The sequence below is a fragment of the Rana temporaria genome, chromosome 2 (assembly GCF_905171775.1).
Source record: "Rana temporaria chromosome 2, aRanTem1.1, whole genome shotgun sequence".
NCBI classification, from domain to species: domain Eukaryota; kingdom Metazoa; phylum Chordata; class Amphibia; order Anura; family Ranidae; genus Rana; species Rana temporaria.
Genome location: NC_053490.1, coordinates 9,044,448 through 9,068,977, shown reverse-complemented (window position 1 = coordinate 9,068,977; position 24,530 = coordinate 9,044,448). Strand labels below are relative to the sequence as shown.

Sequence of the window (24,530 nt, the reverse complement as noted above, 5' to 3'; positions counted from 1 at the left end):
TTCAATTATGTTGAGGTCAGGAGATTGTGAAGGCCGTGGCAAAACCTTCAGTTTACGCCTCTTGATGTAATCCCCCGTGGATTTTGAGGTGTGTTTAGGATCATTATCCATTTGTAGAAGCCATCCTCTCTTTAACTTCAGCTTTTTTCACAGATGGCATCAAGTTACCATCCAAAATTTGCTGAAATTTTATTGAATCCTTTTTTCCTTCTACTCGTGAAATGTTCCCTGTGCCACTGGCTGCAATACAACCCCAAAGCATGATTGATCCACCCCCATGCTTCACAGTTGGACAGAGGTTCTTTTCATTAAATTCTGTGCCCTTTCTTCTCCAAACGTACCTTTGCTCATTCCGGGTAAAAAGTTCTATTTTAACCTCATCGGTCCACAGAACTGGTTTCCAAAATGCATCAGGCTTGTCTATATGTTCATTTGCAAAGTTCAAACGCTGATTTTTGTGGTGAGGACGTAGAAGAGGTTTTCTTCTGATGACTCTTCCATGAAGACCATATTTGTACAAGTATCTCTTTATAGTGGAATAGTGTACCACAACTCCAGTGTCTGCCAGATCTTTCTGGAGGGATCGTGCCGTCAAACGTGGGTTTTGAATTGCTTTTCTTACAATCCTGCGAGCTGTTCTGTCTGATATTTTTCTTGGTCTTCCAGATCTTGCTTTAACTTCCACTGTTCCTGATGACTGCCATTTCTTAATTACATTCCGAACAGAGAATATTGACATCTGAAAACGCTTTGCTATCTTCTTATGTAAGTGTTCTGTACATTTTAATAAATCTGTTTATCATCATTGCTTGGTGTGTTTCCACATATGTGCAAAATTTGAGAGAGACGGCTAGTCCAAGTGGAGTCCACTCATACCAGAATTGAGGGGATATGAGCAATCCATCCATGGAAAATGTACAAAGGACCTGGGTCACCGGAGGGTTGTTTACTTATCCCTGCTCTTGTGACCAGGGGTGGGCTGACAACTCATGGGGCCCCCGGGCAATAGGAGATTATGGGGCCCCCAGGCAATAGATTATGGGGCCACACAGTATACACACACACAGAATACGCATACACACACTGAAAAGGTACTGGAGAGGCGGGGCAGCTATAATCTTGTGATTTTTAGACCAAAAGGATGTCGGTAAGGGACATTTCAGGGACAGATGTAAAAAAAATGATTTTTACATACTGTCCCTGGTTTTACTGAGGCTGGCAACCCTAATGGGGCCTTCGGGTAGTGCCCGAGTGCCCGAATGGTCAGTCCGCCCTTGCTTGTGACTCATTAACATAAGGTATTTTGGTCCACATTCTCTGGTTAAATTACCTATACTATCTATGGTAGTGGACACTATGGGCCAGATTCTCGTCCAGCGGCGCAATCGGTAGCGCGCAATCGCGGTAACGGCGCATGGGCGCGCGCAATCGCGGCACCGTAACGCGCGTGGGCGCGCGCACCGGCGGCAACGGCGCGCGGGCACGTGCAGACGCCACTCTGGCGCCAAAATGGGACATTTAAGCAATCTGAAACCTTGGCCTCTTGCTGTTCGGTCTATAGCGTTCCTTGAGACCACCTGTACCTGTTACCTCTGCTTGAAAGTGCAATTCATTGCAAATGGCACCCCAAAAAATTGTAGAGTAGAGCACAAGGCACTGCAGTATACGGCACATATACCGTGTGTAGTGGTGACTAAATTTTTAAAAAGGGTCATGCTAGTCTCTGATTTGCTATGGCACTATGGCTTAATAAATGAGCCGCTTTAATGCAGCAGGTTAATGCATGCCATAACGCACATTCATGCTTGCGTATTCACACACGTCAATGAAGCTTTGAAGTGTGGGATACTAAAGTCACCCTGGACATTACTGAAGCTGATGGAGGATTTTACTTTTCGTTATCTTCCAACTTTTTTACTACTTTCCCTTCCTCCCAACCGTGTTTAGTCTTCTCTAAGCAGACAAGTGGTGTGGATTCTCGCTCTCACCTTCCCAGTACTATAAGCCTGTGGCAGGCTGCCCATCGCTGGATGCATACCTGACACATCAGCTGCATTCTGTCATTTCGCACAGCCCTGACATCACAGCGGTGGCTCGTGGCCAATCGGCTTCCTGCATTCTGCGTCTTTCTCTCTCTCGCTTGTCAGAACATTGCCAGTTCTGGATTCCAGCAGGGGAGAGAACTAAATGACTGCAGCAGCACATCAGAGTACACACTGACAGGAGCACCGAGGACCAGAGGCGTCTGCTACATGGGAGGGGAATGCGGGAGACAGTGACAGGTCCTCTTAAAGGGAATTCATCCTTATCATGTTATTATCATGGTGCAGCACTAAGGCTGCATTCACACTATAGCGTACTGAATCGCGGCGTTTTGTCCCGCGAATTGCGGCGGCAAATAGCGGCGTTTTGTACCGCGATTCGCGGCGGCAAAACGGCGCGATTGTGAATGCAGCCTGTGACCCCCTCTATGGAGATGGTTCACATCTCCTAGCCGAACGCCGAAAGACGCCTGAAAAAAAGGTCCGGGACCTTTTTTCAGGCGGCAGGCGGCAGGCGTCCGGCGTGGAGATGTGAACCATCTCCATAGAGGGCAATGCTAAAGCATCCCTCTGGTGTGTCGGGGCGTATATCGATATATCGTACATATGATTCCTCTATATAGATCTTTATATCACTAGAGGGGTCACCAGCAGGAGGAAGGAGGTCCTGATTCCTCTATATAGATCACTAGAGGGGTCACCAGCAGGAGGAAGGAGGTCCTGATTCCTCTATATAGATCTTTATATCACTAGAGGGGTCACCAGCAGGAGGAAGGAGGTCCTGATTCCTCTATATAGATCTTTATATCACTAGAGGGGTCACCAGCAGGAGGAAGAAGGTCCTGATTCTTCTATATCAGGGGTCTCAAACTCAAATTACCTGAGGGCCACAAGACAAGTTTCCATATCCCATGGGGGGCCGCATGCAAACTTGCAAAGTTCAAAAACAGTACTGGTGTCAGCGAACACATTATTAACCCTGACCACTACACTGCACACTGACCACTACACTACACACTGACCACTCACCATCAGGGTACAGCACATCAGGGCACAGCACACATGAGTGCACATCAGGGTACAAAGCCCAGCACATCAGGGTACAAAGCCCAGCACATCAGGGTACAGGGAACATCAGAGCACAGCACATAGGGGTACAGCACAACAGGCCACATCAGGGTGCACAGCACATCAGGGCATATCAGGACAGGGCACATGGCACAGTGCAGGACATGGCACATCAGGACACAGCACATCAGGACAGGGCACATGGCACATCAGGGTACAGGGCACATGAAACAGCACAGCAGGGTACAAAGCCCAGCACATCAGGGTACATGGGGCACATCAGGGTACATGGGGAACATGGCACATCAGGGTACATGGGCCACATCAGGGTACATGGGGCACAATCACAGCACATCAGATCACATGGGGCATATCAGGTCACATGGGGCACATATGAGCACACCAGGGCACATGGGGCAGATGAGAGCACATCAGGGCACAATCAGGGAACATGGGGCACACCAGGGAACATGGGGCACATCAGGGCACAGCACATCAGGACAGGGCACATGGCACATCAGGGTACAGGACATGGCACATCGGGGCACAGCACATCAGGACAGGGCACACGGCACATCAGGGTACAGGGCAAATGAAACAGCACATCAGGGTACAAAGCCCAGCACATCAGGGTACCCTATGTACCCTGATGTGCTGGGCTTTGTACCCTGATGTGCTGTTTCATGTGCCCTGTACCCTGATGTGCCACGTGCCCTGATGTGCTGGGCTTTGTACCCTGATGTGCTGTTTCATTTGCCCTGTACCCTAATGTGCCATGTGCCCTGTCCTGATGCGCTGTTCCCTGATGTGCCATGTCCTGTACCCTGTTGTGCCATGTGCCCTGTCCTGATGTGCTGTGCCCCATGTGCCCTGATGTGCTCTCATGTGCCCCATGTTCCCTGGTGTGCCCCATGTTCCCTGGTGTGCCCCATGTTCCCTGATTGTGCCCTGATGTGCTCTCATGTGCCCCATGGCCCATCAGGGTACATGGGCCACATCAGGGCACAATCAGAGCACATGGGGCATATCAGGGCACATACAAGCACAACAGGGCACATGGGGCACAATCAGGGAACATGGGGCACATAAGAGCACATCAGGGCACATGGGGCACAGCACATCAGGACAGGGCACATGGCACATCAGGGTACAGGGTACCATGATGTACAGAGCCCAGCACATCAGAGTACATGAGGCACATGCGGGTACATTGGGGCACATGAGGGTACATACGGCACAAGCAGGGCACATGAGAGCACATCAGGGCACATGAGAGCACATCAGGGCACATGAGAGCACATGATGGCACATCAGGGCACATGGGAGCACATCAGGGCACATGAGAGCACATCAGGGCACATGGAAGCACATCAGGGCACATGAGAGCACATCAGGGCACATGAGAGCACATCAGGGCACATGAGGGCACATTGGGGCACATGAGGGTACATGGGGCACAATCAGGGCATATGAGAGCACATCAGGGCACATGAGAGCACATCAGGGCACAATCAGGGCACATGAGAGCACATGATGGCACAATCAGGGCACATGGGAGCACATCAGGGCACATGGGAGCACATCAGGGCACATGGGAGTACATCAGGGCACATGAGAGCACATCAGGGCACATAAAAACACATCATGGCACATGAGAGCACATCAGGGCACATGAGGGCACATCAGGGCACATGAGGGCACATCAGGGCACATGAGGGCACATTAGGGCACATGAGAGCACATCAGGGCACATGAAAGCACATCAGGGCACATGAGAGCACACCAGGGCACAGGTCAGCATTTACTTGTTGTTTTCTTCAAAGGCAGAGTAGCGCAGGAAGCGTCTGTCATAAGTTCACTTGTCTATCATGTCACGCTGCTACTCCCCGGCAGCCCCCCCCCCCTCTCTTCTCGTCCATCTCAGATAATGTCACAAGCAAATGGGGATGGACGAGAAGAGAGGGGGAGGGGCCGTCGGGGAGTAGCAGTGTGACATGAGAGACAAGTGAACTTATGACAGACGCTTCCTGCGCTACTCTTCATGCACCTCGATCTACACTTCCGCGGCACCCACGGGCCATTTAAAACCGGTCCGCGGGTCGCAAATGGTCCGCGGGCCGGTACTTTGAGACCACTGTTCTATATAGATCTTTATATCACTAGAGGGATCACCAGCAGGAGGAAGGAGGTCCTGATTCCTCTATATAGATCTTTATATCACTAGAGGGATCACCAGCAGGAGGAAGGAGGTCCTGATTCCTCTATAGATCTTTATATCACTAGAGGGATCACCAGCAGGAGGAAGGAGGTCCTGATTCCTCTATAGATCTTTATATCACTAGAGGGATCACCAGCAGGAGGAAGGAGGTCCTGATTTCTCTATATAGATCTTTATATCACTAGAGGGATCACCAGCAGGAGGAAGGAGGTCCTGATTCCTCTATAGATCTTTATATCACTAGAGGGGTCACCAGCAGGAGGAAGGAGGTCCTGATTCCTCTATATAGATCCTTATATCACTAGAGGGGTCACCAGCAGGAGGAAGGAGGTCCTGATTCCTCTATATAGATCCTTATATCACTAGAGGGGTCACCAGCAGGAGGAAGGAGATCCCGATTCCTCTATATAGATCTTTATATCACTAGAGGGATCACCAGCAGGAGCAACGGGTCCTGATTCCTCTATAGATCTTTATATCACTAGAGGGGTCACCAGCAGGAGGAAGGAGGTCCTGATTCCTCTATATAGATCTTTATATCACTAGAGGGATCACCAGCAGGAGGAAGGAGGTCCCGATTCCTCTATATAGATCTTTATATCACTAGAGGGGTCACCAGCAGGAGGAAGGAGGTCCTGATTCCTCTATATAGATCTTGATATCACTAGAGGGGTCACCAGGAGGAGGAAGGAGGTCCTGATTCCTCTATATAGATCTTTATATCACTAGAGGGATCACCAGCAGGAGGAAGGAGGTCCTGATTCCTCTATATAGATCTTTATATCACTAGAGGGGTCACCAGCAGGAGGAAGGGGGTCCTGATCCCTCTATATAGATCTTTATATCACTAGAGGGATCACCAGCAGGAGGAAGGAGGTCCTGATTCCTCTATATATAGATCTTTATATCACTAGAGGGATCACCAGCAGGAGGAAGGAGGTCCTGATTCCTCTATATAGATCACTAGAGGGATCACCAGCAGGAGGAAGGGGGTCCTGATCCCTCTATATAGATCTTTATATCACTAGAGGGGTCACCAGCAGGAGGAAGGAGGTCCTGATTCCTCTATATAGATCTTTATATCACTAGAGGGATCACCAGCAGGAGGAAGGAGGTCCCGATTCCTCTATATAGATCTTTATATCACTAGAGGGATCACCAGCAGGAGGAAGGAGGTCCTGATTCCTCTATATAGATCTTTATATCACTAGAGGGGTCACCAGCAGGAGGAAGGAGGTCCTGATCCCTCTATATAGATCTTTATATCACTAGAGGGGTCACCAGCAGGAGGAAGGAGGTCCTGATTCCTCTATATATAGATCTTTATATCACTAGAGGGATCACCAGCAGGAGGAAGGAGGTCCTGATTCCTCTATATAGATCACTAGAGGGATCACCAGCAGGAGGAAGGGGGTCCTGATCCCTCTATATAGATCTTTATATCACTAGAGGGGTCACCAGCAGGAGGAAGGAGGTCCTGATTCCTCTATATAGATCTTTATATCACTAGAGGGATCACCAGCAGGAGGAAGGAGGTCCCGATTCCTCTATATAGATCTTTATATCACTAGAGGGATCACCAGCAGGAGGAAGGAGGTCCTGATTCCTCTATATAGATCTTTATATCACTAGAGGGGTCACCAGCAGGAGGAAGGAGGTCCTGATCCCTCTATATAGATCTTTATATCACTAGAGGGGTCACCAGCAGGAGGAAGGAGGTCCTGATTCCTCTATAGATCTTTATATCACTAGAGGGATCACCAGCAGGAGGAAGGGGGTCCTGATTCCTCTATATAGATCTTTATATCACTAGAGGGGTCACCAGCAGGAGGAAGGAGGTCCTGATTCCTCTATATAGATCTTTATATCACTAGAGGGATCACCAGCAGGAGGAAGGAGGTCCTGATTCCTCTATATAGATCTTTATATCACTAGAGGGGTCACCAGCAGGAGGAAGGAGGTCCTGATTCCTCTATATAGATCTTTATATCACTAGAGGGATCACCAGCAGGAGGAAGGAGGTCCCGATTCTTCTATATAGATCTTTATATCACTAGAGGGGTCACCAGCAGGAGGAAGGAGGTCCTGATTCTTTTATATAGATCTTTATATCACTAGAGGGATCACCAGCAGGAGGAAGGGGGTCCTGATTCCTCTATATAGATCTTTATATCACTAGAGAGGTCACCAGCAGGAGGAAGGAGGTCCTGATTCCTCTATATAGATCTTTATATCACTAGAGGGGTCACCAGCAGGAGGAAGGAGGTCCTGATTCCTCTATATAGATCTTTATATCACTAGAGGGGTCACCAGCAGGAGGAAGGAGGTCCTGATCCCTCTATATAGATCTTTATATCACTAGAGGGGTCACCAGCAGGAGGAAGGAGGTCCTGATTCCTCTATAGATCTTTATATCACTAGAGGGGTCACCAGCAGGAGGAAGGAGGTCCTGATTCCTCTATAGATCTTTATATCACTAGAGGGGTCACCAGCAGGAGGAAGGAGGTCCTGATTCTTCTATATAGATCTTTATATCACTAGAGGGATCACCAGCAGGAGGATTTGGTCTGATCAACCAAAACACATTAGTGAAGGATATCATCTAAAGACTACGGCCCGGATTCAGATACAATTGCGTATCTATCGGCGGGCGTAACGTATCTCAGATACATTACGCCGCCGTAACTTAGGGCGCAAGTTCCATATTCAGAAAGAACTTGCGCCCTAAGTTACGGCGGCGTAGTGTAAATGTGTCGGCGTAAGCCCGCCTAATTCAAATGTGGATGATGTGGGCGTGTTTTATTTAAATTACTTGTGACCCCACCAGTGGCGTCACTAGGGTTGGTGTCACCCGTTAGGGTAAAACATGGTGTCACCCCCCCCCCCCCCCTGTCTAGGCTGCCCAGCACCAAGCAGGCAGTGCACGGGCACGGGGCGCACCCCAAACCAGCCCCTGTAAATGATAGTATAGGGCAGTATAGTGGCAGGTTAGGGTAATATAGAGTGGTATAGTGGCAGGTTGGTGTAGTGGGGTGGTATAGGACAGGTTAAGGTGGTATAGGGCATGTTGGGGTGATATAGGGTAGTTTGGGGTGGTATAGGGCAAGTTAGGGTTGCATAGGGCAGGTTGGGGTGGTATAGTGCAAGTTAGGGTGGCATAGGGCAAGTTGGGATGACATGGGAAAGGTTGGGGTGGTACAGGGCAAGTTAGGGTGGCATTGGGCAGGTTGGGGTGGTATAGGGCAAGTTATGGTGGCATAGGGCAGATTGAGGTGGTACAGGGCAAGTTAGGGTGGCACAGGGCAAGTTGGGGTGGCATGGGAAAGTTTGGGGTGGTACAGGGCAGGCTGGGGTGGCACAGGGCAGGCTGTGGTGGCACAGGGCAGGCTAGGGTGGTACAGGACAGGCTGGGGTGGTACAGGGCAGTCTGGGGTGGTACAGGGCTGTTTGGGGGGGTACAGGGCAGGCTGGGGTGGTATGGGGCTGTTTGGGGTGGTACGGGGCAGGCTGGGGTGGTACAGGGCAGGCTGGGTGATACAGGGCAGGCTGGGGTGGTACAGGGCAGGCGGGGATTGCACAGGGCAGGCTGGGCATGTCAGCTAAAAAAAAAAAAAAAAAAACGGGATGGTGTCACCCCTGCCGACCGCACCCCCCTAGCAACGCCTCTGGACCCCACATATTTGACGTTTTTTACGAACGGCGCATGCGCCGTCCGTGAACGTGTCCAAGTGCGCATGCTCCAAATTACGCCGCAAACTGTCAATGCTTTCGCCTCGAACGTAACTTACCTACAGCCCTATTCGCGAACGACTTACGCAAACAACGTAAAATACGACGCTGTTCGTGCGTTTCCGACGTCCATACCTAACATGATTTACCCCTGCTTTATGAGGGGTAACTTTACGCCGGAAAAAGCCTTACGCAAACGACGTAAAAAAATGCGCCGGGGGGGACGTACGTTTCTGAATCGGCGTATCTACCTAATTTGCATATTCCTCGCGTAAATCTACGGAAGCGCCACCTAGCGGCCAGCGTAAATATGCAGCCTAAGATACGACGGCGTAAGAGACTTACGCCGGTCGGATCTTAGGGATATCTATGCGTAACTGATTCTACGAATCAGGCGCATAGATGCGACAACGCAACTCAGAGTTACGACGGCGTATCTGGAGATACGCCGTCGTAACTCGTATCTGAATCCGGGCCTACCTGTTTAGTTATAGCAAACTGTTAACTGGGTAACTGGCTCCATTAGACGGTGTAGCAGTTATTAGAGAGAGAGATGGGTGAGGCTTGGCAAGGAGGTGCCTCAGTGTGAATATCTTACTGGGGGAGATCCCTTTGCTGTGTGCTTACACAGGTCTGCATAGCCATTACAATTTGATTTGTATTTATCTGTTAGGAGCTAGGCCGAACCCGCGGCCTTTCCTATGGGCGAGACCTGCGGAGCTTGTACTCGATCAAAAATATTTTGATCGATCAAAGAAATTAACGATTAACCCCTTAACGCCCGCCGCACGACTATTTACGTCCGCGCAATGGCACGGACAGGCAGAAGGGCGTATGTATACGTCCTTGCCTTCTAGCGGGTGGGGGGTCCAATCGCTGCGTGCGGCGGGCGGATCCCCTCGGGGAGCGATCCGGGACGACGGCGCGGCTATTCGTTTCTAGCCGCCCCCTCGCGATCGCTCCCCGGAGCTGAAGCACGGGGAGAGCCGTATGTAAACACGGCTTCCCCGTACTTCACTGTGGCGCCGTATCGATCGAGTGATCCCTTTTATAGGGAGACTCAATCGATGATGTCAGTCCTACAGCCACACCCCCCTACAGTTGTAAACACACACTAGGTGAACCCTAACTCCTACAGCGCCCCCTTGTGGTTAACTCCCAAACTGCAATTGTCATTTTCACAATAAACAATGCAATTTAAATGCATTTTTTGCTGTGAAAATGACAATGGTCCCAAAAATGTGTCAAAATTGTCCGAAGTGTCTGCCATAATGTCGCAGTCACGAAAAAAATCGCTGATCGCCGCCATTAGTAGTAAAAAAAATTAATAAAATAGACCCCGCCCACAACGAGAAACAATAGATCCACCCCAGCATTAGTAGACCCCTGTTGGCAATAATCGATTCTTCAGCAGCCAGCATCAACAGACCCTCCATCGTCCAACAATAGACCACTTCCTCAACAGTAGATTCCTCCCAGGATCAATTGAACCCCCTACCCAAGCAACAATAGATCCTCCCGCAGCCAGCATCAATAGATCCTCCAGCATCAACAGATCCTCCAGCATCCAACAATAGACCACTTCACCAACAGTAGATTCCTCCCAGGATCAATTGAACCCCCTACCCAAGCAACAATAGATCCTCCCGCAGCCAGCATCAATAGATCCTCCAGCAGCCGGCATCAATAGACCCCCTGCATCAACAATAAAACCCTTTAGCAAAATTTACTATGCCCCCCCCAAGCATCAATAGACCCTCCAGCAGCCAACAACAATATACCACTTCCTCAACACTAGATCCCTCCCAGCAGCTATTGAATGCCCCCCCCCCCACAGCATCACTAGACCCTTCAGCAGCCAACAACAATAGGCCACTTCCTATTGTTGTTGGCAGCAATTGAACCCCCCTACAGGCGACAACAATAGGCCCCTTCATCAACAATAAAACCCTTCAGCAACAACTTACTATCCCCCCCAAGCATCAATAGACCCTCTAGCAGCCATCAACAATATACTACTTCCTCAACACTAGATCCCCCTTAGCAGCTATTGAACCCCCCACAGCATCAATAGACCCTCCAGCAGCCAACAACATTAGACCCCTCCATCAACAATGAAAACCATCAGCAACAATTTACTATCCCCCCAAGCATCAATAGACCCTCCAGCAGCCAACAACAATATACCACTTCCTCAACACTAGATCCTTCCCAGCAGCTACTGAACCGGCCCTCCCGCCCCCAAACCCACAGCATCATCAGACCCTCCAGCATCCAGCAATAGGCCACTTCCTCAACAGTAGATTCCTCCCAGCAGCAATTGAACCCCGTACCCCAGCAACAATAGATCCTCCAGCATCAATAGACCCTCCAGCAGCCAACAATATACCATGTCCTCAACACTAGATCCCTCCCAGCAGCTATTGACCCCCCCCCCCCCCCCCACAGCATCAACAGACCCTCCAGCATCCAGCAATAGGCCACTTCCTCAACACTAGATCCCTCCCAGCAGCTATTGAACCCCCCTACCCCAGCAACAATAGACCCTCCAGCAACCAGCATCAATAGATCCTCCAGCAGCCAGCATCAATAGACCCTCCAGCATCAATAGATACTCCCAGCCGGCGGCATCAATAGACCCCTCCATCAACAAAACCCTTTAGCAACAATTTACTATCCCCCCCAAGAATCAATAGACCCTCCAGCAGCCAACAACAATATACCACTTCCTCAACACTAGATCCCTCCTAGCAGCTATTGAACCCCCACCTTCACGGCATAAATAGACCCCTCCCTCAACGGTAGAACCCTCCCAGCAACAATTTACTATCCCCCCCCCCCCCAGCATCAATAGACCCTCCAGCAGCCAACAACAATAGACCACTCTCTCAACACTAGATCCCTCCCGGAAACTATTGAACCCCCACAGCAACAATAGATTCTCCAGTAGGCAGCATTAGTAGACCTTCAAGCACACCTTGACACCCCTTGCCATTAATGCATTCAGTGCTGGAGGTGCCGGAACTGCGGCACTGTGTATATGAGGCTTTTCACCATACAAGCCATTAAGATTACTCCATTGGGGGTCATTGGGGGGAAATAATGCCCCTTACACTGGTAGTGGCCAATCAGAAGAATGTCCCAGATTCAAGAAGCAATTGCGCCTGTGTAACCATAGTTACGCAGGGCAATTGCTGACTTGTTCCGGCGTAGCGAATGCTCCTGATTCAGGAACATCGCTACGCCGACTGCAGCCTAAAATCTGCGTGGCATAAGGCTCTTATGCCACGCAGATTTTAGGCTGCATTCTTGCGTTGGCCGCTAGGGGGCGCTCCCATTGTGATCTGTGTATAGTATGCAAATTGCATACTAACACCGATTCACAACGTTGCGCGAGCCCTGCGTACGCAAATTACGTAGTTTGCGTACGTCGGGTTTCGCGTAAGGTTACACATCCTAATAGCAGGCGCAGCCAATGCTATAGGATACCCACGTTCCCGCGTCGCCATATTTAAAATCTACGTCGTTTGCGTAAGTGAATCGTGAATGGCGCTGGACGCCATTCACGTTCACTTTGAAGCAAATGACGTCCTTGCGACGTCATTTGCCGCAATGCACGTCGGGAAAGTTTCCCGACGGAGCATGCGCTCTACGCTCGGCGCGGGAGCGCACCAAATTTAAATGATTGCCGCCCCCGGCGGGATCATTTACATTGCGCGCGCTTACGCCGGGCAATTTTGCCAGCGCGCCCTCGCAATTTACGGAGCTACTGCTCCGTGAATCGAGGGCAGCGCAAAATATTTGCGGGGGCGCAGGGCAAAATCGTTGCCATGTGCCTCCGCAAATAAAGCGCAAATGTACCTGAATCCGGGCCAGTGTCTTCTTACATGCTGGCCAGAATCGCACTCTTGCAGGTCATGCTTCTGGCTCTGCCAAGTGGTGATGAACCTGGAAGCATGCAGGCATCATCAGATGGGAGGTCCGGTTACCCAGAAGTCCAGGCACCCCAAGCCCAGGCTGGAGGAACCCTGATTGAGAACGGCTCCACCATACATTTCCAGATCCCATCTTTCTGAAACAATCCAAAAAATGAACAGATATCGAGAATCGTAGATCCTCATGGGAGTCACTGGTCAAACACTTCCAACATCTGTTATTAGTTTTACTATAATTTAACCACTTAAGCCCCGGACCAATATGCAGGTTAAGGACCCGGACAGTTTTTGCAATTCGGCGCTGCGTCGCTTTAACTGACAATTGCGCGGTCGTGCGACGTGGCTCCCAAACAAAATTGGCGTCCTTTTTTCCCCACAAATAGAGCTTTCTATTGGTGGTATTTGATCACCTCTGCGGTTTTTATTTTTTGCGCTATAAACAAAAATAGAGCGACAATTTTGAAAAAAATTCAAAGGACCAGATTCAGAAAGGAGATACGCCGTCGTATCTCTGAGTGCGGCGTCGTATCTATGCGACTGATTCATAGAATCAGTTACGCATAGATTTCCCTAAGATCCGACCGGTGTAAGTGTCTTACACCGTCGTATCTTAGTTGCATATTTACGCTGGCCGCTAGGTGGCGCTTGCGTATATTTACGCAAGGAATATGCTAATTAGGTATTTACGCCGATTCAGAAACGTACGTCCGGCCGGCGCATTTTTTTACGTCGTTTACGTTCGGCTTTTTCCGGCGTAAAGTTACCCCTGCTATATGAGGCGTAGCCAATGTTAAGTATGGACGTCATTCCCACGTCGAGTTTTGAAAATTTTACGTCGTTTGCGCAAGTCGTTCGCGAATAGGGCTGTACGTAAGTTACGTTCACGTCGAAAGCAATGACGATTTGCGGCGTAATTTCGAGCTTGCGCACTGGGATTTTTCACGAACGGCGCATGCGCCGTTCGAAAAATACGTCAAATACGCGGGGTCACATGTAATTTAAATAAAACACGCCCACATCATCCCCATTTGAATTAGGCGGGCTTACGCCGGACAACATACGCTACGCCGCCGTAACTAAGGGCGCAAGTTCTTTCTGAATACGGAACTTGCGCCCTAAGTTACAGTGGCGTAACGTATCTGAGATACGTTACGCCCCACCTAAAGGTACTCCAAAGTATCTGAATCCGGCCCAATATTTTTTACTTTTTGCTATAATAAATATCCCCAAAAATATATAAAAAAAACGTATTTTTTCCTGAGTTTAGGCCGATACGTATTCTTCTACATATTTTTGTTAAAAAAAAAAAAATCGCAATAAGCGTTTATCGATTGGTTTGCGCAAAATTTATAGCGTTTACAAAATAGGGGATAGTTTTATTGCATTTTTATTAATAATTTTTTTTTTTACTAGTAATAGCGGCGATCAGCGATTTTTTTCCATGACTGCGACATTACGACGGACACTTCGGACAATTTTGACACATTTTTGGGACCATTTAGCCAGATTCAGATACAGTTACGCCGGCGTATCAGTAGATACGCCGTCGTAACTCTGAATCTACGCCGTCGTAAATTTAAGCGTATTCTGGAAACCAGATACGCTTAAATTAGGCTAAGATACGAGCGGCGTAAGTCTCCTACGCCGTCGTATCTTAGGGTGCATTATTTACGCTGGCCGCTAGGTGGCGCTTCCGTTGTTTGCAGTGTCGAATATGCAAATGAGCAAGATACGCCGATTCACGAACGTACGTGCGCCCGTCGCAATTAGTTACGCCGTTTACGTAAGAGATACGCCGGCGTAAAGATAAAGCTGCTCCCTAGGTGGCGCAGCCCATGCAAGGTATGGACGTCAGAACAGGCCTATCTTTTTACGTTGTTTGCGTAAGTCGTACGCGAACAGGGCTGGACGTAATTTCCGTTCACGTCGAAACGGCGTACTTTGGAGCAATGCACACTGGGATATGTCCACGGACGGCGCATGCGCCGTTCGTGAAAAACGTCAATCACGTCGGGTCACACAACATTTACATAAAACACGCCCCCCTGTCCCACATTTGAATTAGGCGGGCTTACGCCGGCCGATTTACCCTACGCCGCCGCAACTTACGGAGCAAGTGCTTTGAGAATACAGCACTTGCCCGTCTAAGTTGCGAAGGCGTAACGTAAATCGGATACGTTACGCCGCCGCAAAGATACGCCGATCTACGAGAATCTGGCCCAATATTTTTTACTTTTTTCTATAATAAATATCCCCAAAAAATATATAAAAAAAACAATTTTTTTTCCTCAGTTTAGGCCGATACGTATTCTTCTACATATTTTTGGTAAAAAAAAAAAAATCGTAATAAGCGTTTATCGATTGGTTTGCGCAAATTTATTGCGTTTACAAAATAGGGGATAGTTTTATTGCATTTTTATTAATCATTTTTGACACATTTTTGGGACCATTGTCATTTTCACAGCGAAAAGTGCTATAAAAATGCACTGATTACTGTGAAAATGACAATGGCAGTGAAGGGGTTAACCACTAGGGGGCGATAAGGGGTTAAGTGTTCCCTAAGGGAGTGATTCTTACTGTAGGGGGGCGGGGCTGCAGGCGTGACGTCACTGATCGTCGTTCCCTATATCAGGGAACAGACGATCAGTGTCACTGCCACACAGAAGAACGCGGAAGGTGTGTTTACACTTGCCTCTCCCCGTTCTTCAGCTCCTGTGACCGATCGCAGGACACCGGCGGCGATCGGGTCCCGCGGTCACGGAGTTTGGGACCGGGTTGCAGGCCGGTCAAGTTCCTCCACCCCAAACTGACCATCACCAATAAAGCAAGGTCCATAAAGTCATAGATGAGCAAAACATTCCCATAGACACTCCTAAACCTTGTGGACGGCCTTCCCAGAAGCGTTGAAGGTGTTAGAGCTGCAAAGGGCGGGGCCAACTCAATACTGAACCCTCCGGACTAAGACTGGGAGGCCATTAAAGTTCATGTGCGTGTAAAAGGCAGGCGTCCCAATACTTCTGACAATATAGTGTATCTTCATAGGGAAAGTATGTTTTTTTAACCACATGGCCCCCCACGCTATAACTGAATGGCGGCTACAGCTCCTGCGGGGTGCGCCATGTGATCACCGGAGTCACTGAGACTCGGGAAATCACAGATCCGAGAAAGGGGGCCGATTACCGGCTTATGTGAAAGGGACATCGGCCTCGTGTGCCGCCAGTACCCCCTGCTCGTGCCACCTACAAGTGCCCACCAGTGCCAACTATCAATGCCCACCAGTGCCACCTATCAATGCCTCATCAGTGCCACCTAGCAGTGCTGCCTATCAGTGCCCATTACTGCCACCCATCAGTGCCCATTACTGCATTACTGCCACCCATCAGTGCCCATTACTGCCACCCATCAGTGCCACCTATCAATGCCACCTTTTAGTGCCACTTCTCAGTGCACACCAGTGCCAACTAGCAATGCCCACCAGTGCCACATATCAATGCCTCATCGGTGCCACCTAGAAGTGCCACCCATCAGTGCCCATTACTGCCACCCATCAGTGCCCATTACTGCCACCCATCAGTGCCCATTACTGCCACCCATCAGTACCCATTACTGCCACCCATCAGTGCCCATTACTGCATTACTGCCACCCATCAGTGCCCATTACTGCCACCCATCAGTGCCACCTATAAATGCCACCTTTTAGTGCCACTTCTCAGTGCCCACCAGTGCCAACTATCAATGCCCACCAGTGCCACCTATCAATGCCTCATCAGTGCCACCTAGCAGTGCTGCCTATCAGTGTCCATTACTGCCACCCATCAGTGCCCATTACTGCCACCCATCAGTGCCCATTACTGCATTACTGCCACCCATCAGTGCCCATTACTGCCACCCATCAATGCCACCTTTTAGTGCCATTTCTCAGTGCCCACCAGTGCCAACTATCAATGCCCACCAGTGCCACCTATCAATGCCTCATCAGTGCCACCTAGCAGTGCTGCCTATCAGTGCCCATTACTGCCACCCATCACCACCTCCGAGCACCATTCCTTGGTTCCACCCCCTACCCACCTCCGAGCACCATTCCTTGGTTCCAACCCTCTACTTACCTCTAAGCACCATTCTTTGGTTCCACCCCCTACCCACCTCTCAGTAATGGATACAGAACAAAGTATCAATTTCTGGTGCTAAGTAATTTGCTAATGATAGGAAGTAAAATAGATTCCCTGTAGCCAGCAACAATGGAGCTCCCCCAGAAACAATAGACTCTGAACAGCTAGCAACAATATACCCCTCCCTCAACAGTTGATGTCTCCCAGCAACCATTGTCTCCTAGTAGCATAAGAGCCCCCCCCCAGCAACAAAAGATTCCCAATTAGCGACAACTGACCTCCCCAGCAACAATAGACCCTCCCCCTGTATAAATGGATCGCCTCCAGCAACAATAGATCCCCCAGCAGCAAGCATTAATAGACCCTCCAGTAAACCCCAGCACTCCTTGCAATTACATACATTCAGAGCTGGAGGTGCCGGAACTGCGTTCCCCCGCGTTCCTGCTGAAAAAAAGCCCTGCCCCTCCCACTCTGGAGGTCCCAGTATGTGTTGCACACTGATGTGCAATGGCCTCCGGTGAGGGAGGCCGGCCTCATTCATGGTGAGATCTTCTACAGCAACTCCAGAAATAGTCCAGATAATTCAGAGCGCGACGCACACGGCGCTAATTGACTTTAAACTTTAAAACGTAAATTTTCCAGAGAGCGCCCCCAGGGACTTGCTTCTTATTAAAGAACATCCTCTATTACTTCAACCTCCCAGAGGGCAAATCAGCCTCCATTACCTCCATCTGTAGAAAGGGCAGAACAACCTCCATTACCTCCACTCCTCATCACCCTATAAGAGGAGTATAGCCTCTATTACCTCCACCCTTCAGAGGGCAGTATAGCCTCTATTACCTCCACCCTTCGGAGGGCAGTATAGCCTCTATTACCTCCACTCCTCATCAACAGCCTTTATTAATTCTATCCCTATAAGAGGGCAGTATAGCCTCTATTACCTCCACCCTTCGTAGATCAGTATAGCCTCTATTACCTCCACCCTTCAGAGGGCAATATAGCCTCTATTACGGCCACCCTTCGTAGATCAGTATAGCCTCTATTACCTCCACCCTTCGTAGGGCAGTATAGCCTCTATTATCTCCACCCTTCGTAGGGCAGTATAGCCTCTATTACCTCCACCCTTCGTAGGGCAGTATAGCCTCTATTACCTCCACCCCTCTGAGGGTAGTATTAAGCAACAGAAAAGCCTCTATTACCTCCACTCAACTAAAGGACAGAACAGCCTCTATTACCACCACCCCATGGAGGGACAGAACAGCCTCTATTACCACCCCATGGAGGGACAGAACAGCCTCTATTACCACCCCATGGAGGGACAGAACAGCCTCTATTACCACCCCATGGAGGGACAGAACAGCCTCCACCACCACCTGTAGAAGGAGAGAACAACTTATAGAAGAGGTAAAGAAGCCTCTATTCTTCCCACCTCATGTGGGGGCAGAACAGCCTTCTATTGCTTGTTGAGGGACAGACCACCCTTTATTACCTCTACCCTGCGGAGAGACAGAACAGCCTCTATTACCAACAGAAGAGGCAGGACAGCCTCTATTACCCATAGAAAAGATAGAACAGCCTTCATTACCAGTAGAAGGGGCAGCCTCTATTGATTTCACCTTATTGAGGGACAGACCTCAACCCCATCGAGTGACAGAGCAGCCTCTATTACATGTAGAAGGGGCATAGCCGCCTCTATTACCCATAGAAGGGATAGAACAGCCTCTATTACCCATAGAAGGGATAGAACAGCCTCTATTGCCCTTAGAAGGGACAGAACAGCCTCTATTACCCATAGAAGGGATAGAACAGCCTCTATTACCCATAGAAGGGACAGAACAGCCTCTATTACCCATAGGATAGACAACAGCCTTCATTATCAGTAGAATGGAAAGAAAAGCCTCTACCACCTGTAGAAGAGACTTTATTTATCATCATTCATAGAAGAGGCAGAACAACCTCTATTACCCATAGAAGAGGCAGAACAGCCTCTATTACCCATAGCAGAGACAGAACAGCCTCTATTACCCATAGAAGAGGCAGAACAGCCTCTATTGCTTCCACGTTATTGTGAGACAGACCAACATCTATTACCTCTACCCCACTGAGGGAAAGAACAGCCTCTATTACCCATAGAAGGGACAGAACAGCCTCTATTGCCAGTAGAAGAGACATTACAGCCTCTATTACCCGAAGAAAGGACAGAGCAGCCTCTATTACCCGAAGAAAGGACAGAGCAGCCTCTATTACCCATAGAAGGGACAGAACAGCCTCTATTACCCATAGAAGGGACAGAACAGCCTCTATTACCCATAGACAAGGCAGAACAGCCTCTGTTATCCACAGAATGCACAGAACAGCCTCTATTACTCATAGAACTGACAACAGCCTTCATTATCAGTAGAAAAGCCTCTACCACCTGTAGAAGAGACAGAACTGACTTTTTTGATCATCATTCATAGAAGAGACAGAACAGCCTCTATTATCGATAGAAGAGGCAGAACAGCCTCTATTGCTTCCACCTTATTGAGGGACAGACCAACATCTATTACCTCTACCCCACTGAGGAGCAGAACAGCCTCTTCTACATGTAGAAGGGACAAAACAGCCTCTATTACCCTTAGAAGGGACAGAACAGCCTCTATTACCCGTAGAAGGGACAGAACAGCCTCTATTACCCTTAGAAGGGGCAGAGCAACCTCTGTTAACCACAAAAGGTGCAAAACAGCCTCTAGTACCTGTAGAAGGTGTAAAACAGCCTCTACTACCTGTATAAGGGGCAGAACAGCCTCTACTACCTGTATAAGGGGCAGAACAGCCTATATTACCCTTAGAAGGGACAGAACAGCCTCTATTACCCTTAGAAGGGACAGAACAGCCTCTATTACCCTTAGAAGGGGCAGAACAGCCTCTATTACCCTTAGAAGGGGCAGAGCAACCTCTGTTAACCATAAAAGGTGCAAAACAGCCTCTATTACCCTTAGAAGGGACAGAACAGCCTATATTACCTGTATAAGGGACAGAACAGCCTCTATTACCTGTAGAAGGGACAGAACAGCCTCTATTACCCTTAGAAGGGACAGAACAGCCTCTATTGCCCTTAGAAGGGACAGAACAGCCTCTATTACCCATAGAAGGGATATAACAGCCTCTATTACCCATAAAAGGGACATGACAGCCTCTCTTACCCATAGAAGGGACAGAACAGCCTCTATTTCCAGTAAAAGAGACAGCACAGCCTCTAATACCTGTCAAACAGAACAGCCTCTACTGCCCATAGAAAAGAGAGGGCAGCCTTTATTGCTTCCACCCTATTGAGGAATAGACCACCCTCTATTACCTATACCCTGTGGGGGGACAGAACAGCCTCTATTACCTGTAGAAGGTGCAAAACAGTCTCTATTCCTAGAAGGTGCAAAACAGCCTCTATTACCCATAGAATAGGCAGAACAGCCTCTATTACCCATAGAATAGGCAGAACAGCCTCTATCACCCATAGAAGAGGCAGAACAGCCTCTATTGCTTCCACGTTATTGTGAGACAGACCAACATCTATTACCTCTACCCCACTGAGGGAAAGAACAGCCTCTATTACCCATAGAAGGGACAGAACAGCCTCTATTGCCAGTAGAAGAGACATTACAGCCTCTATTACCCGAAGAAAGGACAGAGCAGCCTCTATTACCCGAAGAAAGGACAGAGCAGCCTCTATTACCCATAGAAGGGACAGAACAGCCTCTATTAATTATAGAAGAGGCAAAACAGCCTCTATTAATTATAGCAGAGACAGAACAGCCTCTATTATCGATAGAAGAGGCAGAACAGCCTCTATTGCTTCCACCTTATTGAGGGACAGACCAACATCTATTACCTCTACCCCACTGAGGAGCAGAACAGCCTCTTCTACATGTAGAAGGGACAAAACAGCCTCTATTACCCTTAGAAGGGACAAAACAGCCTCTATTACCCTTAGAAGGGACAGAACAGCCTCTATTACCCTTAGAAGGGACAGAACAGCCTCTATTACCCTTAGAAGGGACAGAACAGCCTCTATTACCCTTAGAAGGGGCAGAGCAACCTCTGTTAACCATAAAAGGTGCAAAACAGCCTCTAGTACCTGTAGAAGGTGTAAAACAGCCTCTACTACCTGTATAAGGGGCAGAACAGCCTCTACTACCTGTATAAGGGGCAGAACAGCCTATATTACCCTTAGAAGGGACAGAACAGCCTCTATTGCCCTTAGAAGGGACAGAACAGCCTCTATTACCCTTAGAAGGGGCAGAACAGCCTCTATTACCCTTAGAAGGGGCAGAGCAACCTATATTACCCTTAGAAGGGACAGAACAGCCTCTATTACCCTTAGAAGGGGCAGAACAGCCTCGATTACCCTTAGAAGGGGCAGAGCAACCTCTGTTAACCATAAAAGGTGCAAAACAGCCTCTAGTACCTGTAGAAGGTGTAAAACAGCCTCTATTACCCTTAGAAGGGACAGAACACCCTCTATTACCTGTATAAGGGGCAGAACAGCCTCTATTACCTGTAGAAGGGACAGAACAGCCTCTATTACCCTTAGAAGAGTCAGAGCAGCCTCTATTACCCTTAGAAGGGACAGAACAGCCTCTATTGCCCTTAGAAGGGACAGAACAGCCTCTATTACCCATAGAAGGGATATAACAGCCTCTATTACCCATAAAAGGGACATGACAGCCTCTCTTACCCATAGAAGGGACAGAACAGCCTCTATTTCCAGTAAAAGAGACAGCACAGCCTCTAATACCTGTCAAACAGAACAGCCTCTACTGCCCATAGAAAAGAGAGGGCAGCCTTTATTGCTTCCACCCTATTGAGGAATAGACCACCCTCTATTACCTATACCCTGTGGGGGGACAGAACAGCCTCTATTCCTAGAAGGTGCAAAACAGCCTCTAATACCCGTAGACAAGCAGAACAGCCTCTTTTACACACAGAATAGACAACAACCTTCATTATCAGTAGAATGGACCAAAAAGCCTCTACCACCTGTAGAAGAGGCAGAACAGCCTCTATTAATCATGGAAGGGACAGAACAGCCTCTATTACCCATAGAAGGTGCAGCGAAGCCTCTATTACCTATAGAAGGAGCAGGACAGCCTCTATTGCTTCCACATTATTGTGAGACAGACCACCATCTTTTACCTTTACCCCATTGAGGGGCAGAACAGCCTCTTTTGCCCATAGAAGAGACAGGGCAGCCTTTATTGCTTCCACTTTATTGAGGAACAGACCAACATCTATTACCTCTATTACCCATTGAGGGACAGAACAGCCTCTATTACCCATTGAGGGACAGAACAGCCTCTATTACCCATTGAGGGACAGAACAGCCTCTATTACCCATTGAGGGACAGAACAGCCTCTATTACCCATGGAATAGACAGAACAGCCTCTATGCCACATACAAAGGGCAGAACAGCCTCTATTACCATAGAAGGTGCAAAACAGCCTCTATTATTCATAGAAGGTGCAAAACAGCCTCTATTACCCATAGAAGGGACACAACGGACTATTTTACCCACAGAATAGACAACAACCTTCATGATCAGTAGAAGGGACAGAACAGCCTCTATTACTCATAGAAGGGACAGAGCAGCCTCTATTACTCATAGAAGGGACAGAGCAGCCTCTATTACTCATAGAAGGGACAGAGCAGCCTCTATTACTCATAGAAGGGACAGAGCAGCCTCTATTACCCATATAAGGGACAGAACGGCCTCTATTACCCATAGAAGGGACAACAACCTTCATGATCAGTAGAATGAACAGAAAAGCCTCTACCACCTGTAGAAGAGACAGAACCGACTCTATTGATCATCATTTATACAAGAGGCACAGCCTCTAATACCTGTAAAATCAAAAGAACAGCCTCTATTACCCATAGAAGAGGCAGAACAGCCTCTATTGCTTCCACCTTATTGAGGGACAGACCAACATCTATTACCTCTACCCCACTGAGGGGCAGAACAGCCTCTTCTAAATGTAGAAGGGACAGAACAGCCTCTATTACCTGTAGAAGGTGTAAAACAGTCTCTACTACCTGTATAAGGGGCAGAACAGCCTCTATTACCCTTAGAAGGGACAGAACAGCCTCTATTACCCTTAGAAGGGACAGAACAGCCTCTATTACCCTTAGAAGGGACAGAATAGCCTCTATTACCCTTAGAAGGGGCAGAGCAACCTCTGTTAACCATAAAAGGTGCAAAACAGCCTCTATTACCCTTAGAAGGGACAGAACAGCCTCTATTACCCATAGAAAGTACAGTAGAGCCTCCCTTACCTGTGACGGAGACATTCGGCATTTTATTGCGCCCCGGGAGGTCACAGCTGAAGTTAAATCCCTGCAGGCCACCTGTGAGGTTGCCGGTGACATTGCCGGTGAGGTTGGCGCTGGATAATCTGCCCAGCAGGTTTTGCCGGCAGAGCAGCTCTTGCAGAAAAGTGGCGTTGGCCCCCATTCGGTCCATCCTCCCTGGTCCAGGCTCTCCGGAAAGCTGACGGACAGCGCTCGCTTCCAGCCTCCCCCCCGGGTTGCTTCCCCTCAAGTACTTTTCTCCACTTTAAAGCTTCACTTCAGCTGTCACTGTCACTTTGCTGTCACTTTGCCCCCATCACCCAGCCAGCAGCGGGTAGCAAGTGGCACATGCGAGGATCAGCCACAGACTGGGCTGCGCTCTGTGTGTGTGTGTACAGGGGCAGGGGATGGGACTGATAACCATTGCATATTCCTTCACATTCATGCACAAATAAAAGGATGCAGCGCAAACCTCCTGCAGCACCGCAGCTCCCCCCTCTGGCTAAACGCTGGAACTGCACCTGCCCTCCGCTGTCAGTGGAAAGCTCTCTAATTGAGTTACGCAATGACAGGAGTTACAACGGTATTGTTGTCTGACCGCTGTCAGCAGCGCCGATTGACCGCTGTCAGCAGCGCCGATTGACCGCGCTGATTGCATTTCTTAAAGGGCGCGAGGGATTAGAGTAACCTGTCTGCCGATACAGGAAATTCCCGCACATTGCTCAGCAGTTTTCATCAGTGAGGCATTCATTTATAGGGGGAGGGGTCAGCAAAAAGGCCCCCCCGACGCGAGCTACACCAATCAGGTTGCGACCATTTACTGCGAACTTTGCGGCATATCACACCTCATTTAGATGATTTATAAGCATTTCATTATAATATCCTCTATGACATGTGTAAATATTGTAATTGTATTTCAAAGAACTACCGTATTTATCGGGGTATAGCGCGCTCCCGCATATAGCGCGCACCCCTAAAGTTGCCCGAATTCCTGTGGAAAAAAAGATGTTTTGTACTTACAGTTTTGGTGTCTTGCGCGGCGTCCATCGGCGGCTTCGTCGGGTCGGGCGTCCGTCTGCGGCTTCGGGTGTCCTCTTCGTCGGG

General features: G+C 48.9%; 1 protein-coding gene across 1 annotated transcript in view; it reads right to left on the bottom strand.

The window, feature by feature from the left end:
• LOC120928810 (cholecystokinin receptor-like) overlaps positions 1-23,814 on the bottom strand; it is a 140,524-nt gene extending 116,710 nt beyond the window's left edge. The window contains exon 1 of the mRNA XM_040339821.1: positions 23,412-23,814. Coding sequence (XP_040195755.1) covers positions 23,412-23,598 — 187 coding nt within the window. The 5' untranslated portion in view covers positions 23,599-23,814. The remainder of the gene's footprint in view (positions 1-23,411) is intronic.
• Positions 23,815-24,530: the final 716 nt, after the last annotated feature.